The 18526-nt window shown below is 37.5% G+C and overlaps 1 protein-coding gene across 4 annotated transcripts in view; it reads left to right on the top strand.

The window, feature by feature from the left end:
* The window catches only part of SNCAIP (synuclein alpha interacting protein), a 90621-nt gene that overhangs the window by 60403 nt on the left and 11692 nt on the right, over positions 1 to 18526 (top strand). For 3 of the 4 annotated variants that reach the window (XM_074812795.1, XM_074812793.1, XM_074812794.1), the window contains exons 5-8: positions 361 to 540; positions 3586 to 3699; positions 8970 to 9095; positions 13076 to 13245. In XM_074812795.1, the coding sequence (XP_074668896.1) occupies positions 361 to 540; positions 3586 to 3699; positions 8970 to 9095; positions 13076 to 13245 (590 nt within the window). Of the gene's footprint in view, positions 1 to 110; positions 186 to 360; positions 541 to 3585; positions 3700 to 8969; positions 9096 to 13075; positions 13246 to 18526 lie in introns of those variants that run through there. The other variant, XM_074812796.1, reaches the window with a different exon arrangement.

Below are 18526 nucleotides of genomic sequence, written 5' to 3'. Positions count from 1 at the left end.
GCAGTATTCTCAGGCAGGAGCTTTGTCTAAAGCCTTGTTGGCCTCTGAGCCATATGAGGTTTTTTGGTAAATTCTAGCACTGCGATCAGGCACTATCAATGATGGTTTCCAAAGTAACTAGATGCAAGTTAACACAATGATGCAGAGCATGTGATGCCAGTGAGCATCCCACCTCTATCTATTTGGTAATAGTAGCCAGGTTCTGTATAGTGAAGTGAAAAGCTCCTGGTTTTGAGTTATAAAAGAATAGGACTATGGGGAAACGTCTTTGTATTTGTCTTGTTTCTTGGGCTGTGAGGCTTAATGTTCTGTGTATTTTCTTATCCTTAGTTGTAACTAACATAATGCTTTTTTTAACAGCCACATTTGGCAGCAGATAATCTGGATAAGATCCATGATGAATGTGACAACAATCTGTTGCATGTAGCAGCATCAAAGGGACATGCAGAATGCCTGCAGCATCTCACTTCTTTGATGGGTGAAGACTGTTTGAATGAACGAAACATTGAGCAGCTAACTCCAGCTGGATTAGCAATAAAGGTAATTTAGTCTCTGTCTCTACTGTAAGGTGACATAAAGGTTTCTTTCTCATTTAGTTTCTTTCTGTGATGGCAGTAATACATCCAGCAGGATGTTATTTTTTCAAGCATTTTGTTAAGTGAGAGCAAAAAGAACTGTTGGCTGGTACCACATAAGCAAATAAAAATGGATTACTGTGCAGTCACCTGTATATATCAGTTGTATAACATTGACATTTTATATGTTGTTGTCAATGCATGTACATTCATTTTTAAATTAGTTAACTGACTCTAAAAAGAATTGTCGTATTTTAAGGAACTTTTATTTAACTCAGTCTCAGTTGTTTCTTTGGAGAGCATAACAGTTTCTTGGTTTTTTACAGATACAGATCTAATCTTGTAAAACAAGTGCGAGAACATGTTTACGAAGCAAAACAAACCTCTGATCTGCATCAGGAGGTGAAACTTCTTAGTTGTCTAGAACAATTGCATCAAAGTTAAAATGTACATGTTACAGAACAATCTGTTAGAAACTGCAGAAATTAATGTCAAAGCTTACAGGAAAACCTATTATGTAGGAAACTGAAAAGCATTGGTGTTGCTGCACTGAAGTAAAATATCACGGTGCGGGAAGGCTGGTAATTTAACCATACTGATTCTGGTTCTTTAGTAAGTGAGACTGAATGGTTGAATGCCATTCCTTTTAGCCACTAAGTACCTTAAGAAGAAACAAGGAAAGGGGTGAAATATAATACAACAGTTTCTGTTTCTTTTGGGGTTTTATTGTTATTTGCTTCTTGGGAAAACTTTAGAAACTGACAGAGGGACTGGTGGATTCCAACCTGCACGTTTGCATCTTTGAGACATGATTTCAGTGACCTAGGGCCCTGGTGCACATTTCAGGGTTGGTTTTTTTTGATTGTTCTGGTACAAGCCATATGAATATAATGAAACCAATATCTAGTTGTACTAATGAAATGCTGTTGTAAAAGCAAGGTACTTACCTTCAATACCTTGACCAGTGTCCAAATTGAATAGTTAACATCTGCTAATTTAAAGTCTTATGGTTTTAGTTGGAAATAATTTTCTTTCTTGTTTTTTCAACCTAGGTATATTATATGTTTATAAGCCAATAAAACCTTTTGTCTTTTTCTCCAGAACAATTGGATTTTTTAACAATTGATTTGTCTAGTTTCTATAATACTTGAGCATGCTTTGACACTCACAGAAGAGTGTGTAAATGTAATGGAGTTCTTCATGTAAGTGAGGGTGCTGAGACGCAAGTGTTTCTAACAATGACCTGCCTGGCCAGGCTTGTCCTGGATCATTGTGAAGTTTTGTGAGATCCTTAAAGTAATCTGGCTTAACTAAACTTTGTAGACCCTTACTCCCTTGATCCTTACTCCCAAAGTATTTTTGCACACTGATAGAATGGACTTTATTCTTCTCACTTTATATCACTGTAACTCCCATAACCATGTAAGGTGTGCACCTGTGTTCCACAATATGATGCCTATCAAAACAGAAGAAAACTTGTATAGCAGGAACATTAATTTCCATGGAATTTAGTGATGATGCATAACATTTCCCAGTAACAAATTACTTAAATAAACTAATTCTTTTGATTCAAGACCTCTTTCTGACCTTGAGCTATGAACTAGAGCGTGAAAATAGAGTGGTATGTTATGGTCAGTCACACTGTCATATTGATAGTTTATTTTAACTAACTGGAGAAATCCTTTCCACATTATCAAAATTATCTTATTTAGCATATACTTAATTTTATTAATTCTTTACCTTAATTTTAAAAATACAAAAGTATTTTACTCAGTTGTGAAAAAAGGAAAACTACATAAAAAATTATTAGTCATGCTTACTAATATCTGAACCTAAATATGATGAGGAGGATTCTTCTAGCATAATGAATAGTAATTTCACTGTTTTACTTCATTACTGAAATTGAGACAAATAGAGGAAATTACGTAAAGTAAAATGGTATGCATTTTTGTGTTTATATACATACATTAAATATGGAAGGAATAAGACAAATATCAAATTAATTTTATTCCAATTTTTTTCTCTCATATAATTTTAAATGGGTTAATATTCATTATGTTCTTTTCCTTGTTTTTATAAAAACAAAGCTGAAACTCAAAATGGATATTTCTGTCCTCATGATAGCTTTTTCCATTTTATGCACACAAACAGCTTTTTATGTTATGTATGTTGACCTCTGTGAGGTTTTGACTGAGTAATTGAAATACTTGTTTCAGCTATAAAGAATATAATAGCCTTTATGAACATGAGAGTTGAAAAATGAAGAGCACGCTGAAATGTAGGTCATGCCAAACTGCATTTACCAAGCTACTATCACTGAAAAGGGACTGCAGCAAGAGAAGCTGCTAAAAACTCTTGCCTTTACACAAGCATGCTCTGAAGAAAATGTTAATCTGTTTGACAGCATCTACATTGCACTTCATAGTAACCTGCAAACTACCAGGAATGTGCATAGCAGCTTGGGAATCTTGAGACTAGGCTGTAAAAGGTGTTCAGGGCAAGAACCATCTCCTCATTTGTGTTGGTATAATATCTATTACAGATAGGTCCTAATCCTTGAGGATTAGGTGTTCAGATACTACATACTTAAGAATAATTTAGGAAGCATGCATTTAAGTAGTCATCAACAAACACTTGAGTTTGTAGGGAGACTGTTCACTCTGCTCCAGCAAATGATCTCGTTTAGTCATTGGGCCTTGCTGTATAAGTGATGGAAACAGAACTATGGTTTTGCTCTGAACAATCTGAGAGTAGAGACCGGATTGTGTATGTAATACTGTTTGACTGCCACTTTCACATTGCCACTTTCGCTATAATCAATAGCCAAACTATAATTGATCCAGGACAGCAAGATAAACAAGTGCATTATGTGACAGCAGATAAAAGAACACATTTTCAAACAAACTGGAATTTCATAACATTTTAACAATTCTGGTAAGCTTTTCCCTGTTTAGTAGATGTGTTTAGAACTGAAACAGCTGAAATTTAACTTCTCTTTTTATTTGTTTAGAATGGTCAGCTGGAGTGCGTTCGATGGATGGTGAGCGAAACAGAAGCTATTGCAGAATTGAGTTGCTCAAAAGACCACCCAAGCCTTATTCATTATGCAGGTTGCTATGGCCAGGTATGACTTTCACTTACTTTTTCAAATAGATTATTTAGATGCTCATACGAGAATTTCAATTTAAAGCATATTTATCATTTTGTGGCTTTTAATTACAGGTGTTCTCAGTTAGTTCAAATATAGCAAAATCTTTTCCCACTTAATCTGTGTATTTTTTTCAGTATTTTCCCTCTGATTTTTTTTTTTTTTTAAAGCTTTAAGTAATGGCTAGGAGAAGATCAGTTCTCCCAAGAACATCTAGGGAAATTAGCTGTTATGATCCCTAGAGAACTCTGAGGACACATCAGAAAATCATCAAACATTTTGGGATAGTTCACATTCTCTTTCTAGCAGAGACATCTCAAAAAATTTTGGCAAATTGTGACAATTTAGGAATTCAATATATTGGCAGTGAAGTGTGGTGAAATTTGAATATCTGTCTAGCTCTAGCCACTTTTATTGAGAATTATATATAAAAATATGTTGTAAATCATTCCTGTTCTACACCTAGCTTATCTATAAATTTAATTATGAGAAACCACAGAAATACAGCATTTCAGTACTTTGCTAATGTCTGGGGGAAACATATACCACTTAATTGCACCACATTCTCTTGCCACAAAGTCTGCTTTTCCTAAACAGACCTTGCAATAACCCCTCTTCTGAGGACCTTCTCGAGGATCTACTATGCAAGGAGTAGTGATTGGTTATTCTTCTCTAATCTCTTTGTCAGAGGGTCCACTTTATCATGTAGTTTCTTCAACAGACATTAAGGATAAATGCAGAAAACCCACTGTGTTTGTGCTAATACTTTTTTTCTCTTCCTTGTTAAGGGAGAACAAGCAAAATGTAACCACTAAGAAAATTATCTTTTTGTTTCCTGTACAAGTGTGGTTGTCTCATTCAATGCCATACAATTATTGTGGCGTATTTCTGCTGTTAACTGATCCTGTCCAAGCATGAATTTATCGGAGGTGGAAGAAAAGAGAGGGGGCAGGTTTGGAAGGCTATGGAGCTGGAATTCTATCCTTTCTTCTGCTGTTTCCATAGGCACAGAGACACCTACTATGCAGATGTTACTGGTGCAGGTTAGGACCCTGCTTACTGATTGACTGTGTCCTGCTTTCCGTAGCAAGTTTGGCCTGTAAACCTAGCACTGAATACAGGGAGGCTGAAAGCCAGATCAGAACTGGATGCCAGAAAGCCGTGTTTGCTACTGGGAAGAAAAAGTTCGGAAGAGAAAGTTTCATGTGAACCTACATTCCTATCTTCAATTGATTAGCCTAATTTTGTCCTCATCTGTAAAGATATTTACACAAACTAAATCCAGTGAAGCTTTGGGTTTTTTTAAGTAAGTTATGCTGTCTGGTGCCAGAAACAGATCTGGCACACTTTATCTAGATTCTTTTCAGAGCAGGACGGAAGCTCTACCAGTTAAGAAACACCAGCTACAATCAGCCATCCATGAAATTTAAAAAGGTGATACATAAATTGCTGGCAAATTTTCTTAACTGAATGCCAAAGGAAGTTCACATGTAATGTCAGTTATCCTTTTTTTTATAATCCATAAACATCTTGCAAACATGAGGGAATGTTGAGACTGAAGGGATGCCAGAGTATCTTACCCAACTGTGTTAAGAAAAAAAAAACTGAGAAATTCAAATGTGTAGTTGGCACTATCCTCGAAGACTTAATTTATTTTACCATTACTTACACGGGAGATAATCCATGTAAACACTGGTTTTGGCAGAATTACAAGAGTAATATTTTTACAAGGAAGACCTGCTATTGAATCATTTTCTAAAAGAGTCAGTCCATCCCTCATTTCCTCAGGCATTAGACATGTGCACCATATTTTTCTTCAATAAATATTATTTAGAATGGGCAGCAAAAGGGAGTTCTTAACAAAGCTCCTATGTTAAAGGTCATCAAACCACAGTCATGGCCTGACTCCAAAAACATCCCGACAATATTGTATTTTTCCAATGAGAGGGGGACCACATAAGTTCATCTGATGGAAGAGGAGAAGAGGTTAAAGTCAACCTGTAGCCTGGTCAGCATACCTTCTAGCAAGGGCTTCTTTAAGCATGGCACTGTGCAAGAAACAACCATCATTATTGGCAGGCCTACCCACGTCACGCATAAGTCATGGGTATATGGCAGATTGTGTACCAGCTGTGTCTGACACAGTCACCATGTGACAGGAGGGAGACGGTGGTACAGCCCTAGGTGCACATAGTAGGTCTTGACTAAGAGCTTCACAGGGCTGTAATTTCTTTCCAACACAAACGCTGTGGTAGCATGGACTGCATAGGTGAGGGGCAGAGGATGGGGAATGCCAAGCATTTGTTGCCTCTGAGCTCCAGAGAGTCTAGGGGGACTTTGGGGAACCAGAGCTACAGCGTGACTGAGGACCTAGAAGGGGTTCTGTGCACCACATGGTGATGATGTAGTGCTGGAGACAGCAGTGGGGAGGAGTGTGTAATTCAGATATGCGAATGCCTAACAACTCACCTTGTTTGCACTTCAGGATGTTTGCCTTCCTGTCTAATGTAATTTCTGCAAGGATAATGTGTTGTTTTCACTCACTCCTGCTCCTCTACTGTGAAGGGATACTGGGAAGGGCAGCTTATTTAATTAATATCGAGTGATGGGGCTAGGATTAGCTGTAGAGTCAGTACTCCTCACCATGCTAATCCTTCCATTTGTAGTCCATTTAATGATTTAAATGGTCTTTGTTAGTTGTTCTTTCTGCTCCAAAAGATGGATGATGGAGCCAAAGTCTGCAGTCTGTCCCAAAACAGAAATTATGTATTATGACATTTTCCCAGAATTCTTTTTTAGAGAGGTGTGAATTATTGTAGGTTTAGAATATGCCAGAGGGATGTTAACCACTACTACAATATAAGACCATTGTAGGTCTTAAAATTATCAGATATACTGAAAATTAATCAGTATTTATCAGTTTCTGTTATATAATGAATATGTGATTATTTTTCATTATCTTAATCTCATTAATTTTCTTATTATCCTTCATTTTGTCTGAATAAATGGGATTGATGGCTATAAACATATTCCTAAGAGCACTTTTCTTCAAATACATAATGTGAGTGTTACTAAAGTGATATATTTTGATATACGACGTTTTCATTTTCCCTAGATGTAAGAAAATAGTAATTTTCTTTGTTTTTGTCTAGGATACATTTGTTAAAAAGCATTGTCATTTGAGAGAAACACAAACTGTTTGAGCAGGCCTCTGACTTTGTGCCTGTGATCAGCTAATGTACAGACAGTCTTAAACACAGATGATAGCATTTAGCCATTCAGGCACTTGATTTCCATGTTGATAAGATAAATGACTAGAAAGCATCGTTTGCTCCATGCTGCTTGTGATCATAAAATTACAGAACATGCCTAATAGTCTTATTCCTTTTATGTTCCAAAGAAATATATAATTTCAAAGCTATAGTTGTCTTCCAATTCTACAGAGGAGTTTTGCTAAAATATTTTTCTTTTAATTATTAAAACATAAGGGTAATTCATAGGAGTAGTGTAATGCTTCTTCACTGATGGCCAACACCACAGGCATCTCAAGAAATTGCTCAAAAGTATTTTAAAAGAGATATGTGTTCTGAAGTCATCTCTCCATGCTGGCTGTCAACTGTATTGGGCATTCAGCCAAGGAGAAGTAAAAATACCTATCCCTTCACCCTGTAATAAAAACAGAACTGCTATTAAAGTGGAAATATGAAGAAGATAAGTTCCAGACAGACTAGGCCTCTGAAGCAGTAAGCAGAGATCCAGGTGCTTGAAAGGACAGAATCATTTGGTGGAGACCTAAAAGAGTCTGATGACCCATCTCCTTTTTCTTGACATTAAAATTTCTGTGGTGCTTTTATGCAAAAAAAGAGATTTATACCCAAGGTTCCTAGCTAGAATTTCCTTTCCTCATTTTTATTCTTTCTCTTTCTTACCTGATTACTGCTCAGAATCCTAGACATGCTTTCAGTACTGCTTTATTTAGGTACACTTCACTCTTACAGACCACGTATCTAACTGTGGGCGATTATGTACTTATGTATCACTGAAGCTACTGAAGTGCTGCAAGTTAAGTCTGTGCACTGGTGTTTGCCCCACCAACACTAGAATCTACAAAGCCCTTTTGAACTAGAGCTCCTAGCCAGTATAAGACATGATAGATGCCCATAGAAGATAATAAAAAATACATGTTTAACTAAAAAAGTTTTAAGCTAGAAAGTAATTTATTCTTTTCAGTTATTCAGATGCAAAAACTGGAAGTACAGCTGTACTCAGTTATTCTTTAATGGACCTCACTTTTTAATGTAATCTGTAGATTTATTCTAGGTTTTCAATATGTATCACATTCAGCAGGGCACAATCAAATGTAATCTGGAGTGACATAGAAAGTTCCTAGAGAGAAAAAGATTTTTCCTTAAATAAACCCGATAGGGAAAATAAGAAATAAAATAAGGTTAGTGCATATATATAAACTCTCCATTGTTAGAGAAGAATACCCATATAAATGTGTATTACACCTGCGTACACACACAAAAAGCGATTTTAGAAAGAATTAAGAGGGCACCTCAGTTTTGGCTTCCAGACTTTCACTGGCAAGATTTGCGGTCCAAGTCTCCCCATCCTTCCCGACATGCAGGCACATACAAATGGTCCATTAGACAATACACTGAGAAGTCAGGATAGAGAGATTTCCTCAGTTTAGTTGTGTTGCTTCTACTCTTGCACAACAGCCCAGAGCTGGGTCTTGATGATAGATTTGAAGAATCTAACTGCTCAGCAATGTGATCTGCATGAACTCCTGTTTTAGTTTTCCAAAGAAACTTGTGAAGTTTCACCAAATTTCACAAGCTGATTTTCAGATTGACACACAGGCTGTTCTGCCTCAGGTCTCCTCTCCAACATACAGAAATGCATGCTTTTTAATGTACAATTTCTCAAAATGTGTACAGTACTCATATTTTTCCTATTCCTTTTTTTTATAAAACAAAGTATTTCAGCTTATTTCCATGGGGGAAAAAAAAGAAAAGCAAAAACAAACACCAAAACCAAAACAAAACAAAAAAAACCCCCACACACAAAAAAACCAAAACAGAGGCAGACCCATGCTACACTAAGTCCTACAAAGTTAAGAGAGACTGAAAACAAGGAATTATTGGGCAGTATTAATACAGGTGACAGAACGAGTATTCTTCTAGTACATTTAGCTTTTCATTATTTCTTATCTTTTGTGACACCTCTTTCTCCATCCCTAGGAGAAAATCCTTCTGTGGCTTCTCCAGTTTATGCAAGAACAAGGGATTTCACTGGATGAGGTTGACCAGGATGGAAATACTGCTGTTCACATAGCTGCTCAACATGGCTATCTAGGATGCATACAGGTAGAGTGATAGCTATATCAGAAGCCTCTTTACATCAAACTTGAATGACAACAACCTTTAAAATTATTAAAGGAGATCTTACAAGTGGGAATAATTATTGATACATTGAAATATACTAGAAGGAAGAACTTTAAACTAGTAGGACTCGGACTGAAATACCAAAAAGCTCTGGTTTTTGGATCTATTCTCAATTATACTATTGTTACCGTAAAGTAACTGTTGTATTGCAAGAAGAAAGCATGATTATATTGTTTATACATAAGTAGCTAATGTGTATGTTTTTATGTTACAAAAGGGCAGCCAGTATAGATATGCATACTCTTCTTACTGTTCTGATATTTTCCTTCTGTTTCTTTTTCCGATGAATACTTGTAGCTCTCTGGCTTAGGGGAAGACTTAACAGATAAGTTTCTTCTGTATTGAAGGATTTCCACCTTGAATAAACCATTCTTTCCAGACTTGTAATTTTTCAATGTATCTATGCTAAACAATGCAACATGATGTTGATTTCTCACTAATTCTCAATGAATCAGCTTGGCCACAGAAAGCAATATAGTTCTGTTGTACAGAGCTGCTGAAAAGGTTAATTTGTCCTGCTGAGAAGGTTTACACAGCTACAGTACTTTTGGGAGCCAGATTTGAATAAACCAGTTTGGATACCTCTGTGCAGTACCAGGGTTCAATGCAAACATACCAAAAAAGCTTTAGGATTGAACTGTATGGTTGGGTGAAGGGTCTCAACTTTGTACTGAATTGCACATGTACCCTCTGTCCATCAGAGTTACTAGAACCACCATTAGTCACATGAGTACATTTCAGTATTTGCTGTTGGCACTTTTGAGTGAAAGCTGTTTGAACAAGAGATAATAATTATTCCAGGAAATTACAGAAAGGTATTTGAGAAACAATTAGTCATTGGAGAAAAATAGATAAAAGAATAAATAACCACATGGCAGAAAGGCAAGAAATAGATGTCAAAGTGATCAAGTCAAATAGGGGAGGAAAATGTGTCTAAGAAGGAGTAGTAATTCTTGGAGTCTAAGGATTCATATATATTTAGTAGACATGTTAATCCTGTTACCACACATGAACTGATCCACAACACCTCTTAGGCCACTGCAAAGACAGAAGATTTGTATTAGTTCAGCCCTAAAAGAAATACAGCTACTCAATTATCACTAGCTAACCTCTTCAGAGAGCTAAATATATTTATGCATACTGTTATGTTGAATCTACAGATGCATAGCTGCTTCTTATTATAGCAGTTTATTTATATATCTGGACACAGAGAATACATAATTCCATAAAATCCAGTTTGAGATTCTCACACAGTAAAAAAAGAAAAACAGGTAACAGTTAAGCTGAATGAATAGACTTGAAAAAAGAACACATTCAAATAGATTTGGAGGACATGACCATCTCTGCATTTCCCATGCAATGGGACATGTCTTTCTTTTAAAGATGTCAGGACTGAACCCTGTACAAACTCTTAATGAGAATATAATAAACAAATCATTACATCTGTGCTAAATCTAGTGTTTTTATTATTGTATTGTAGACAATTACTATGATCAGTTGGAAAAAGTGGATAGAATAACTGTTTATGATTTACTAGCGAGGACACTGTTGTGGTAGGGTGTGTGCTTAGGATTGCTAACTCAACAGTGCCTGATCAAGATAAACAATTCATTTGAAAGAGAAATGACAGTAGATGATTTTGAACAGAGTGGTGACATCTGCAGGCTGTTTTCATGGATAAAATAAACCAAAAAGAGAAAAGCCCTGCTTTCCCTGTGAAGAATGAACCTTAATAAATGGCTTAGAATTCTCAAGATTATTTTATTGTGGATAAATATACAAATCAAGTGTTTTGTGTTGAAGTGAAGCCATGAGAAATAAATCATGAAAATATCTAATGACAGCAAAAATATACATTAGTAATATCACTTCATTAGCATCTCACAGTATTAAGTGTAGTTGATGTTTTGTTGTGCTGTGCAACAAAATAAGCCCTCTGCCCAGTAAGCTTATAGTCTGATTTAAAAGAATGTACAGTGAATGATCTGGTAAAAAGAAGTGAAAAAGGAAGCAGGGAGATTATAAATAGCAGTACAAAAGATGGAGGGTCACAGGCTGTCAGTGATTCCCCAGCCCTCTCATTCACTGTGTTTATGAGCAGGTGACTCTCCTATCATGTTCCAAACTATAGGATTGCTTTCTGCAGGGTCATAACTCTCTCTTCTTTATTTTCTTTATTGGCAAATTAAACCAACTTTATTGACATGAGATGCAGTGCAAGACTGTTCTTAAGTTTCCTTTCTCTTTAGATTTAGCAGACCAGGCAGACCACCATTCCTCTTTTTTCCCAGCAGATGTAGAGGTCTCTCTGCCTGCTATTCTGAGTCAACAAGGCCACTCCAATCCTTGATGCTCAGTGTCTTACCAGCTCTGCTTGGATAAGTCAACCAAGAGCTCAGCCATGCAATTTCTCTTCTGTGTGTGTATGTGCAATGTTAATGATGCTGTAGTTTTTGGATGCATTATGATTTTGTTCAGAATTTTTTCCAAAGTGCTATGACCAATGTGTGTCTGAACATTGCTGAGAATATTTAGGTCCTATTCTAGGCTCTCCAGTAAAGTAAATAGTGTAAGACACTGTTTATCACAAACAGATCAGAAAGAGTGAAGGTTTAGTTGCAATTCTTGCTTCAGTTATTGGATGTCTTGAGGTCAGACTGACGGAACTTCTTTTGCCCTTATAACAGTCTGGATTCAAGTCCCAGAGGTAACTCAAATGTCAGGCTCACAACCTGGACAGTTCTCCAGCAACAAGCTAGGGTTCTCCACTAGTACTGTGAGTAACACAGGGGTATACATCAGAGTATAAGCCATTATTTTTCTTAAAGACTAAAAGCTGACACATATTTGAGTATGTCTTTGAAAGAAAATAGGGGGTAACCAAGCAAGTGCAAAGCAATGAGACTTCTTTCAGCATTAAAAAAAAACCAAAACAAAAAACCAAAAAATAAAACACACACACACACCCCCAAACAGAAACAAAAAAACCCAACCGTACAGATTTCTTTCTGCAAAAAGAAATTTGTGTCTGTCTGACCTAAAGTTGTTGGAAAGTATCTGCCATACCTTTCATATATAAACATTACTTGGCTAAGGAATCAGGACATTGAGACTACTGTGTTGAGTGTTTTAAACTTAGGGATTGTGCTGTGGTAGGAAATTGAGAGCTAAACCACAAAAGGAGTCAGCAAATATTGTAGCAAAGACATTCCTAAAATGAGAATCTAAGAGCATGTTGCAATGCCTTGCAGTGCAGAGATCCCAAGAATAGCAGGTACCAGACCTGATAAGCCATTACAGCTCATCACCACCCTCTATAAACTGTCTAGTAATGTGTTCATGCTGCCCCGGACCCTGATGTTATCTAGCATAGATGTCCTTTGAATTGCACTTGCCTGTGTCTTCTTTTCTAGGTCTACCATGTGCAAAGTTAGCACAAGGTTCAGTAATGCATAGAGAGGTGCATCTGAAAAATTTTATTACTGTGGCTCAGGAGAGAATCAATAGGTTCCTAAATGTAAGTCTTCTGTTTTCATTTAGTGGTCCCATTCACTCTATGAATGCTACAAATTGTGCTATGTTGTACAAACAAATGAACAGAAAAAAAATTAATTGAACAGAACTTCAAGAGAAGAGGAAGGAAGAATATAGTCTTTTTGCAGTTCTTCTGAACCACCACTCACTCTTCTGTGTTATCCTTGCACTTGAGTGATAGATTTTAGCGTTATTGAGTTCAGACTACATACAGACTTGTCAGTGACTGATTTTTAAAAATGGTTGGCTTAGACCAACATTTTCAAGCATTTTATTCAGGAGTGCTTTGCATTCAGCTGTTCTTGTGGTTGACCAGAAGTCACAGCAGAGACTTACAAGTGTCAATGTTTCCTTTTCTGTTTTTGCAGACGTTGGTTGAATATGGAGCAAATGTCACCATGCAAAACCACGTGGGAGAGAAACCGTCACAAAGTGCTGAGCGACATGGGCACACTATGTGTTCCCGCTACTTAGTAGTTGTGGAGACATGTATGTCATTGGCCTCTCAGGTTGTCAAGCTAACTAAGCAGCTGAAGGAGTAAGTGTTGCATTGTTATCAGAGGCGTTATTTTTAAAACAATACCTTACTTTGTCTTCAATTTATTAGCAGTGTCTGTTTTCTGCTTCTTATATATGTTATTTTCAAGTCATATTTCTACCTTATTTCTCCACTATTTCCTGCTCTGAAGTATTTGCCCCTTCACCTTTAGCAGTTCAGTTTTTCAGCTGTTCTCTTTGTGGCAGTTTGCTGTGAATATAGATGACAGGAGTGGGAGTGGAAAAGGGTATGTATGTAGCGATCTGGTCCCATTTCCCTTTGCATACCTTGGGATCACATCATTGCTGATTGTAATTTCTCTTTGCATAGCATGCTTTTATATACAGTGAGTGGCTCTTCCCAATTACAGTGCTGGGTGTTGATGTTGGAATAATGGAAATAGTAGTTGGAGGGGGGTTTTTGGACTTGGAAGGTCACCAAAACCCACAGTCACTGCTCAGGAAATATGTTCTGTTTTTTCTTCATAGGAGCTGTTTTTAATATTTTAGTGTGGTTTTTAATAAACATCTGTAAAGAGCCTGTTATTTTGAAACATGAGTTTATGCAATTGCTGCTTTTATTGTAGGTTCAGTTATTGTGACATAGCATGTCAATAGTCTCATAAGATAAAACTTAGAAACCATCAGCACTGACCTAACATTGTTTCAACTTAGATATATGATCAAGAGCTTGGCAGCTGCCACAAGCCATGAAAATGGCTTCTGACAATCCCGTGTTTAGAGGAGACCATATCATTTTATGCAAGCAGCATGTGGGTAATTGCACTGGGTATAGATTACAAGATTGTTAGCAGGGGAGCTGCAGAGGTGGCCTCTGAGAAAAGGTGAGGGCGTGTCCTTTGCTGGACAAAACCAGTTCCAACTGGCTCTGCAATAGACCCACTGCAGGACACACCAACCCATCAACCAAGTTGGTGGCACGTCTATGAAAACATCTCAGAAAGGGCAAAAAATTCCAGAGAGGAGGAGGGAACAGAAGAGCGACAGAGGGAACAGCAAGGTCAAAGAAGCAGAAGTTGCACCATGGTGGAGCAGACACACCCCCAAAGGGACTGTGGCCCATGGAGTACCCATGCTAGAACAGGTACACCCTTTGAAAAGACTGCAGCCCATGGATAAGCCCACACCAGAGCCAGTGCTTCCCTGCATGGACTACAGCCTGTAAAGGACCCACATGAGAGCACAGGAAAACATGAGAGGGAAGGAGCAGCAGAGAGGAACTGCTGCACATGAACCCTGACCTGTGCTGCTTGTTGCCTCACTGAAAAGGCTGGGTGTAACCTGTAGCAATGACAAGAGAGGAAGAGAGGTGTCTGGAGTGAAGCCTGAGAATGGGGGAGAAGAGTGGCTTGAAGTGCAGATGAATCTGGTATGGAAGTTCAAGCCTGGAAGAGGGGAGGATAGGTGTTCTAATTGTCTGTCTTTTTTTGTTTCCCAATAGCTGAATCAATAATGAAATATTTATGCTAATTGGCAATGAATTAAGTTAAATTCCCCAAGTTGAGTCTCTTTTGCCCATCACACTAATTGGTAAATGATATCCCTGTCTTTATCTTGACCAATGAGCTTTTTTGCCTCTGTTCTCCCTATTTTCTGCCCCCATCCCACTGAGGGATAGGGGCAGTGAGAGACCAGCTGTGTGGGTGCTTGGCTGCCAGCTGGGGTGAACCCATTACAGTGATACAATTTTTAGAATCAAAGTGGGTGTCTTGAAAATAAGGGTAAAAAATATCTGTATTGTTAATTCACCCTTTCGGTAATAATCAAGTATCTATTTTGTACTGTTTTTACAACAAAAGGAGTGTGTAGTAACAGTCCTCTCTGTTATTACAAAATACCTTTCTGCATTTGAAGTATACTTATTTTTATGTTTATACCTCTGTTTTATATTATAAAGGCATTTTGTCTTCATGATATCTTAACTCTTCTTTTACATTTGTACTCTCATAAATACAGTGAACTAAGGATTATTACAATTTTCACAGTTTTCATAATTTTACAGTCTGACATTGTTCACTGGACATTTCAAAGTACCAGGTGTTTTGTAGTTGGTTCATTTGCTGAGAAATACTAAAATATACAAATCAGCTGATATAAAGGAAAAAAAAAAAACCAAACATAGGGTATTTTTTGAGTAGCCTGTATTAACATCTGACTCATCTCAATATATAATGAAATTTATTTTCCCCATAACTCAGCAGAAAAAAATGCACACACCAGGAAGTAGAAATGGCAACCACAGATTCTCCATGTTTCAGTTCTCTTCAGTGCTCACCCAGTACTTGATATAAGTGTTGCCTCTCATATTGAAAAGAAAGACTTGTTATGTGAGTCAGCAGGCTGTTTACCCCCATAGAAATAACCTAGTTCTGACTTTCCTGACAAAAACATTAACATTTTTCCAAGTATCCGCCCTGTCACCTCACAGACTTCATGCATAGGGAGTCATTTAAATGATTCTTATCTGACTCCTGATGGATTCCTTTGTTTGTTTCAGCTGGAGTTAAATCTGCTTGCCTTCAGCAGTCTTTTTCCCTGCTTCAGATTTAGTTCCAGTAAGTGCAGCAGCAGCCTTTTCTTCCTCTTCTACAAAGAGATGTGAGTCTTTTGTGCAACCCTGTTGCAGTTTACTGAGGCAGTGAAATATTCTATTTTCTGCCTGAAAGAACAGCTTCTGCATGGCTATTTGGGCTTCAGGCCTTGAGGTCATGAGTGGCTCTGATAGAAGCAATGGACCATGTTCAGAGGCTCTTGCTCAGAAGCCAGAGGGGATGATGGAAGAAGACTCTTGCCCTGTTTTGCAGCCTCATCCTGCATAAAAATCCAAGGATGGTACAAAGTACCTGCCTGGGACAGCTTCTCAAGGGGCCTTACCTCTAGCATAGGAAGGGAATTCATTGGCTATAGCACTTTTGAAGATCCTGATAGCATCAGATGACAACAGATGGAAGTCCAGTTTACAGTCTGTCACTTCAGACTACTGTTACATAGAAAAGCTTCAACTTCAGCAACTGAGCTGGCTTTCCTGTGTTTTCTCCACCTACTTCTGTTGGTGTTAATAGACATTGTTCTAGAGACTTAGAAGAGTTATGATTGTATCATGATGGATTACTTGAATGGTCCATATCGACACAGAAAGCCCTTAAGTGCTTCCCAGCCTCCCCTCAGCTGCTGTAAACATGATTGATCATGCAATCTTCTTTTATTCTGGGTGCCATATGAGCCAGGGAGAAGAGCCTCTATCTGATAACACTGTGTGTTCCCAACAACAGGAAGACTGGAATGGTTGATATTGTGTAACAAGAACAGCATCACAGAAACTGTCTTAGACCAGCACCTAGCAAGACCTATCTCCAGAGGTCCTAAACCAAAGAAGGAAGTACTGTCTTTCATTCTCTATGAGCTCTTCTAGTCATCAAGGCAACACAGATTAGTTCTACAGAGACGTTATCCCAATCCCACTCTTTGGAGCCATTGCTGAAAAGAGCGCACAAAACCAAAACATTAAAATCACATTTTGCCAGTCTTCATATCTTTCAGCTCTTTGATCCAAAGCGGCTCTGATGACAAATACAGGAGTATAGCAAAACCTTTTGAGTTGGGTATAAGTCTCCATTCAAGAAGAAAAGACTTTACATTTGAAAGAAGCAAATAAGTGGTAACTACAAATGTTCCATCAGATCTTCACAGGAGGATTAACTGAGACTTTTCCCCAAAAGAGGCAAGGAACCAAGCAATTCTTTCCATAAGTAAAAAGGAAAGTGGCAGACAAAAACTGCTGCTGCTGGCTTTAAAATAAAAGCTTTGCTTTGCATTTCTTGCAAATTATAGAAGTTTAGTGAATCCAATAGGATTTTCTGAATTTAACAAAATGTTTAGGACAGTCACAGAAGTTTTTCACAGAGTCTGTACAAAATATTGGTTTGCATTTTACTTCCTGAGGTCTCCATGGGTCTTACAGTCTTAGTTATTCCCTCACTGATTTCATCTGCCTAAAAAAACCTTAGTTGCCAGTGTAGAAAATTCCTGCCTAGCACTGATGATTAGCAGTACATTAGCAGTACATTAGCAGTAATGGCTTATATTGCTTGAGCTTTTCTGGACTGAAGAGACCAATTCTGAACTAACAGCATAAAATTAATGCTTCAAAATTAATGCTTCCCTAGACTTTTTTTACAATGCTGCTTGATGACAGAGCATTCTACCTGCATTCCCAAAGGGTTGCACTGTCCTACATTTATGGACCTGGATGTGCAAAGCAATTAATGAATGAGATACTTGATCGTTTTGATACACTATCAAGCCAAAATCTCTAGCAAGGCAAAGATCAAAGCAAACCATGAGTCAAAAGATGAAGATGAGAAAGTGATTTATCACTTTAATGGAGAAGTAAGGCAACATACTATGAAAGGTACTTCAGTAGAGCCCAGTGCCTCAGCCTGTTCCCTGTTCAGTTACTGAGCTCCCTGGTTTCATTAGGAGGTAGCTGGGTTCCACGATTGACTTAAGTAAACACAGAAGGGTCCTTACATATTACTTACTGGGAACATTGTCCAAACTAAGACCCTGAGAATTTGGGCATTAAATACTATAAAGTAAGTAGACCCTCTTACCCCTGAAGCTACAGTGATCTTGCGTCCTAAATCAGTCTGGTTTTAATATTTAGCAATATTGCTGTTCCAAGAAATTGTGATCTCTTGTTTTCAATGTTATCTTAGGTATATATGTGTGTGTTACATATCTTTAGGGATAGTGCTGGCAAGATGTGTGGGTTTCTGTGAGCTATTTGCTAACTAGTTAAACTGTTAAAATAGGGGGAACTTTAATTCTTTTAGCACAATAAAATGTTTAAGTGGAATGAGAACATTAACTCAGCAGAAGAGGTGTCAGAGATTTCCATTAAAGCTGAAAGCATAAGAAGCTATTAGCTACATTATTTGGATATTTAGAAATGGAAATTGAAGGAAGCATAAAAGGCAAATAAAACAGATGAATTGCATCACAGTCTAATCTCAAATGAAAATTTCCCTAGCTCTTAAAAGAGAGTATCTGGGGAGTTGCAATATAAGCCAATGTTGACAGATGGTAGGAGTAATTTTAAAATAGTCTAAGGAAGTGTGTAGGCAAGAGGAAGGAAGATGGAAAATTAAGGGAAGAAAGGATCTACATAAAGCGTAGTTGTATTGTAAAATGTGATGGCAAGGCAGTATGTCAAGATCCCACCTTTATTTCTGTAGCACTGTTTAGATCCACTCTGATAT

The sequence above is a fragment of the Strix aluco genome, chromosome Z, assembly GCF_031877795.1.
Source record: "Strix aluco isolate bStrAlu1 chromosome Z, bStrAlu1.hap1, whole genome shotgun sequence".
Classification (NCBI taxonomy): domain Eukaryota; kingdom Metazoa; phylum Chordata; class Aves; order Strigiformes; family Strigidae; genus Strix; species Strix aluco.
This window is presented reverse-complemented; position numbering and strand designations above follow the sequence as displayed.